This window comes from Nicotiana sylvestris, chromosome 8, assembly GCF_000393655.2.
Source record: "Nicotiana sylvestris chromosome 8, ASM39365v2, whole genome shotgun sequence".
Taxonomy (NCBI): Eukaryota; Viridiplantae; Streptophyta; class Magnoliopsida; order Solanales; family Solanaceae; genus Nicotiana; species Nicotiana sylvestris.
Window position 1 is genome coordinate 3,371,302 of NC_091064.1, and position 5,738 is coordinate 3,377,039.

A 5,738-nucleotide genomic window follows, 5' to 3' on the forward strand; every position below is an offset into this window, starting at 1 on the left:
AAAGATATGCTGAACAGAATTGAACACAATCAGGACCAATTGAATGCACTAGAAGACTAAATAACTAACAAATTCATACCAATTAAAGGGAGGGGTAAGGGAACTAGGTAAACATACTGGACAAATATCAAAGAACTAAATGAAGTTAGTCATGCTAATTACTCATAAGGCAAAATCTAGACATGCTTAATAATAGCAAACAGAGAAACCAAATTGAATAACCAATACAGGAACAAGAACAAATGTATAGGCATAGAACACATGAAGTTGAGTTTTAAAATCTAACTGGAGACATACCAGTTAATGAAGAGAGCACAGAATGTAAAGCAAGTGCAATTCAATATCTAGCCTTGACTTACAGGCGGCTGGATTAGTGATTATCACAAGTAGCAGAGCAAGAAAGGAGAGTTTTGAGTGTGAGTATGTGTTCTTTGAACTTGTGTTTGTTGTTCTTGAACTGAGAGTAAGGGAGAGTATATATAGCAGTTTAGGAGTGGAGCAGAATAAGGTAAAGAAATCGTAATTCAGCAATCAAGAAAATTACAAAATCAATCACACACGAAATTAGCACAGTCTTCCTTTAATTAAGGACAAATACCCAACGGTTAAAGGACAAGAGTCACTTAAGGAAAGAAAATAAAATCAGACCTAAGTAAAGGGGCAAACAAGCAGAGGTTTAAATTAAGAAAGTAATCGGGAAGAATCAATGACATTACAGAAAATTAAGGTAATAAAAATAATTAGAGTCGTAAACAAGGGAATAAATCAATAATCAACACATAATTTTGAACAAGCAAATTAGTAAATCAAAATTCAAAATAATATTGATTTAAAGAGAGGGAAAATATAAGTTTTCCAAAAATAGATGAGTAGGCTGAACAAAACTTCATAAACGCACACAAATGACCGAGAGATCGACTCAGAAACCCTAGTAGAGATGAACTAGGGTAGAAGTCACAAGATACTGAATTAGGCTACAGGGGAAAATCATGAAAGTCAATGCACAACACCAACAATGTAACAAGTAGTTCAGAAAGGCACAGAATCGACGCAAAAACACAAGAAAATTAGGGCTTTAACATAAACTAGTTAGGGTGCAGACAATCTTAGCATAAATCAGCCAATAATACCTAAGAAAAGATGATTAACACTAGAAAATCAGGAAAACTTGAGAAGACGAGTTTCAGTAAACCCTAGTTTTAGGAAGAACGGAAAATCGCTTGAAAAATCAGAAAACTTTCAAGAAACATGTGAAATACGTTCAATCCATATCAGATATGTACAGATCTGAGAGGATCAAAGATAAAATTAAGTTTTGAGAGGCAAAACAGAGATGAGGACTTAGACTTAGGAGACTATGAATTCAAGATGAGAATCAAAAAGATCTTACTCAAGGTTGAACCAAATGGCCTGAAAACAACAAAAAAAACCCAAGGTATAAATAGACCACCTAGGTCCCTTGATGATCTCTTCAAGGATACAAAATGGAGACGCCATAGAAAACAGGAGGCCATTAGAGGCATGAGGCGGTGAAGAACCATCATAGGAGGGCAGTAGGTGAGTGACGGCGTTTGGAGATTAGGGTTTTGGTTGAGACCTTTTGAGAGATGAGAGGATTAGGTGATAGTGGGGGAAGGGTGGTAAATGATTAGAGTTTTGGGGTATAGGTTAGTTTAATTATGGAAAGGGGGAACCTGTACCATTGATCAAAATGATCAACGACCAGGATTTGGCCGGGTATTGGGTTCGGCAGATGGGCATTTGGGCCTGGGGTTCCTGGGCTGGGTAATTTAATTGAAAATTGGGCTGGTATTGGGGTTGGATTGGGGCTAAAATTGAAATGAAATTAGGCCAGATTTTAAATAGCCATTTTCAATACTATATAATTTATAAAAATAATAAACGATTTCCAAAAAAAATATTTTAGTGTACTAAAATGATTAAAAATAGTTGTTTAGCATTTTTTTTGGTAAGTAAAATTTTTTATTTCACAAACCAAGTATAATCTTTACAATTCTCATTTATTAGGATCTTGGACATCATGCCCCAAGTCCTATACTTTCCCGTTTCTCCTAATTACAGACAAAAAAATAAAAAGAAACTCTGTATAACAGTCTAGTACTATTTCAAAATTTAGGATACTCTTTCATCTCCTGTAGCTTGCTATCTAACTTCTTGTATTTACTACCACAACTATGAATTTCCTGTTCTATTACTCGTATGATGGCCTTATTTTGCCTAGCTTTCCCTTGAAAGATCCTCAAGTTCCTCTCATTCCATATGTGATAGACGCATGCTGCCAAACAGAATCTATACACATTTGAATTTGCAGATTTCCCCTTTGCATGCACCTCTGCCCATTGAACTTCTTCATTCTACCCTTTTGCTTTTCTTTGGACTCCTTGCCATTCCAATAAGTTATCCCAGATTTGTGATGTTACTCCACACTTAAAGAACAAATGTTCTGCACTTTCTGGTTCTCTTGCACACAATGGACATGATAGATCATCAATTTGACTCCACTTTGCCACTCTATCTCTTGTTAACAGCCTCCCATGTAAGTTTAAGTATAGTATGAATAACCATCTAGGAGCTCTATAGTTGTTACAGATTAATCTTCTCCATGAGCATTTTGGATACTCACCCTGGAACTTCTTATACATCTTCTGTATGGTGAAGCATTGCATCTGACTAAGTTCTTCTTCTTGTATCCCCACTTCTTCCAAATATTCAGCAGCCTTTAGTATCTTCTGTACAATCCAAGATGCCTGCATTGGTTTGCTCTTCCATAGACTAGCTCTTCTTCCATAGTAACAATGTATCCATTTTACCCATAGTTTATCCTTCTTATTGCATATTTTCCACAGCAATTTGGATACAACTGCCTTATTCCACAATTAGATGTCCATAATGTTCATCCCCCTGCTACCTTTGGCATACAGATTCTATCCCAAGCAATAAGTGCCCTATGTGATACATCAACACCTCCTGTCCAGAGGAACCTTTTGCACACACTCTCAATCATTTGTATCAACTTCCTAGGTAATGTAAAAATCTGAGGCCAGAAAGTTTGTATTGAGAAAAGAACACTTTTAATAAGTTGTAATCTCCCTGCATAAGACAAAAACTTTGAAGTCCAGCTAGTAATCTTGCCAATGATCTTGTCAATTAGTGGCTTACACTGAGTTATTGATAGCCTCTTTGTACTGAGAGGGACCACTAGGTATATTATAGGCAGCTCACCCTTTAAGAAACCTAGATGATCCAATATATCAAGTTGCATTGTCTGATTCACTCCCCCAAAGTATATGCTACTTTTCTCCACATTTGCTTCCAGCCTAAAAACCTTAGAGAACATTTGAAAACTAGCATACAGTGCTTTCACAGACTCCATGTCTCCTTTGCAAAACAAGAGCAGATCATCTGCAAAACTGAGTTGTATTATATTTAGCTTAGCACATTTTGGATAGAATTTGAAAGACTTATTTCCCTTAAGTCCCTTTAACATTCTTGTAAAGTATTCCATTACTAGCACAAACAAAAAAGGGGACATGGGATCTCCCTGTCTCAGTCCCTTCTTTACTGGAAAAGGCTTCATAGGATTACCATTTATAAGAATAGAGTAGGAGACTGTAGTTACACATTTCATGATCCATGTAATGAACTCTTGTGGAAAACATAGTTGGTCCAAAATTTGCTCTAAGAAACACCACTCAACAGAGTCATATGCCTTCTTCATATCAATCTTCAAACAACATCTTGGAGTAATATTCTTCCTGCTATAACCTTTTACTATCTCATGGCTTAGAATGATGTTGTCTGAAATTATCCTCCTTGGTACAAAAGCTGATTGGCTATCATCAACCAAGTAGTCCATCACCTATTGAAGTCTGCTAGTTATGATTTTGGATATGATTTTATAGATGGTAGTACTATATGATATTGGCCTAAACTCTGATATTCTTGATGGATTTTGCACTTTAGGAACTAAAGTCACTGTAGTGCAGTTGATTGGCCTGTACATTTATGAAGTTCTAAAGAAGTCCTGAACTGCCTCCACTACTTCATCTCCTATAATTGCCCATGTCTTTTTAAAGAATAGTGAATTATACCCATCACACCCTGGAGCCTTTGAGTCATCTATGCTTTTTAGTGCTTGGACAATCTGATCCCTTGTCACAGGTTCTATCAGTTTTACTTGTTGTGCTCTTGTCAGTATGCTTCCTCTCTTCATCACATCTGGTGTAATAGCTGGAATCTCCTCTGCAGCTGTTCCTAATAGTTTCTAATAGAACTGAATGATTTCCTGTTGTACTTCCTCCTGATTTTGAGTCTACATTCCTGTTTGGGTGACTACCTTTGAAATCTTCTTTTGAGCATTCCTGTTCTTTATACTAGCATGAAAGAAAGCTGAATTTGAATCCCCTAGCCTCAACCATTGGATCCTGGACTTTTGTTTCAGTATACCCTCCTCAATTGTACTCCATTTTTCTAGCTTCTCTTTTAGATCCTTTTCATCATTCTTCAAACTCTATTATGGTTTAGGTCTCTCATTTGCATCTGCATTCTCTGTAACTCTCCCCTTATGAGTGTGATCTTCTAATGAATTTTGCTATACTCCTCTTGATGCAGTTGCTTCAGCCCATTCTTAAGTCTTTTAAGCTTTATCCAGATTCTTTTCATTGCTGGTCCTTGTATGTTCCTCTCCCATGTTGCTTTAACTATGCCTTTAAATTCCTTGTGCTCAGCAAGGTTGTTGAAAAATTAAAAAGGTTTTGGATTATTCTGCTGTTCCTGCTCAAAATAAAGACACAAAGGTGTATGGTCAGAAAACAAAGGGTCCTGCATCACCACCTCCAATTGCCTCATATTCATCATCCATCCATCATTTACTAGTGCTCTATCTATTTTGCTATGTACATGGCTATTTGTCCATGTAAACTCCCTCCCAACATATCTAAGTTCTATCATTCCTGTATTTTCTAAGAAATCATTGAAGTCCCTTATCTCTGCTTCCATAACAGGGTTCCCATTGTACCTATCTTCCCAACTTTGTATTGCATTATAGTCACCCATTGCAATCCAAGGTCCCTTTAGCTCCATATGCAACTGTGTTAACTCCTCCCACATGTTCTTTCTTTGTTCAATAGTATGCGCCCCATATATTGCTGAAAACCAGAATTCTTCCTTGCTCTCAATTAAAGTAATCTTCCCTGTGATCATCTGCTCAGATTTACTATGCTGCACAAACTCCACTACTCCTGGATCTCATACTACCCATATTCTTCCTTTTGTACTAGCTACATAATTGTCATTCTACTTCCAGCTCTGTGCAATTTTTTGTATGATTTTCCCTGCCACATCTTGCTTCACCTTGTGCTCAATAATAGCTATTAAACCTACCTTATTGTCTCTAATATATTTCTTTATTTCTTTTTGCTTATATACTTTATTCAATCCTCTAACATTCCATGTTACTATCTTTATCTAGGTATGAATGGGTCATCCTCCTCCTGCATCACTTCCCATCTATTCTTACTATTAGATCCCACACTTATCTGCATTGAAGTTGAAGGATCTGGTGTATTGCTCCCATTTCTATGCTTATCCCCCCATATTTTGAGTTTTTACTGTAGATTTATTCTTCACTGTCTACCAACCTTCCTCATCCTCCTGTCTTTGTGGTGACAAATCTTGTTGTGGCTGTTCTATTCCTTTCTGTGTTTCATCCTGTTTTT

General features: G+C 36.7%; 1 protein-coding gene across 1 annotated transcript; it reads right to left on the reverse strand.

The window, feature by feature from the left end:
- Positions 1–4,764: 4,764 nt before the first annotated feature.
- LOC138874617 (uncharacterized) lies at positions 4,765–5,223 on the reverse strand. The gene has a single exon (XM_070153386.1). The coding sequence runs from the start codon at positions 5,221–5,223 to the stop codon at positions 4,765–4,767; it is 459 nt and encodes a 152-aa protein (XP_070009487.1).
- Between the last annotated feature and the right edge of the window lie 515 nt (positions 5,224–5,738).

Excerpts from the sequence above, each read along its gene's own strand:
- LOC138874617 (XM_070153386.1), bottom strand. The coding sequence starts at position 5,223 with ATGATCACAGGGAAGATTACTTTAATTGAGAGCAAGGAAGAATTCTGG.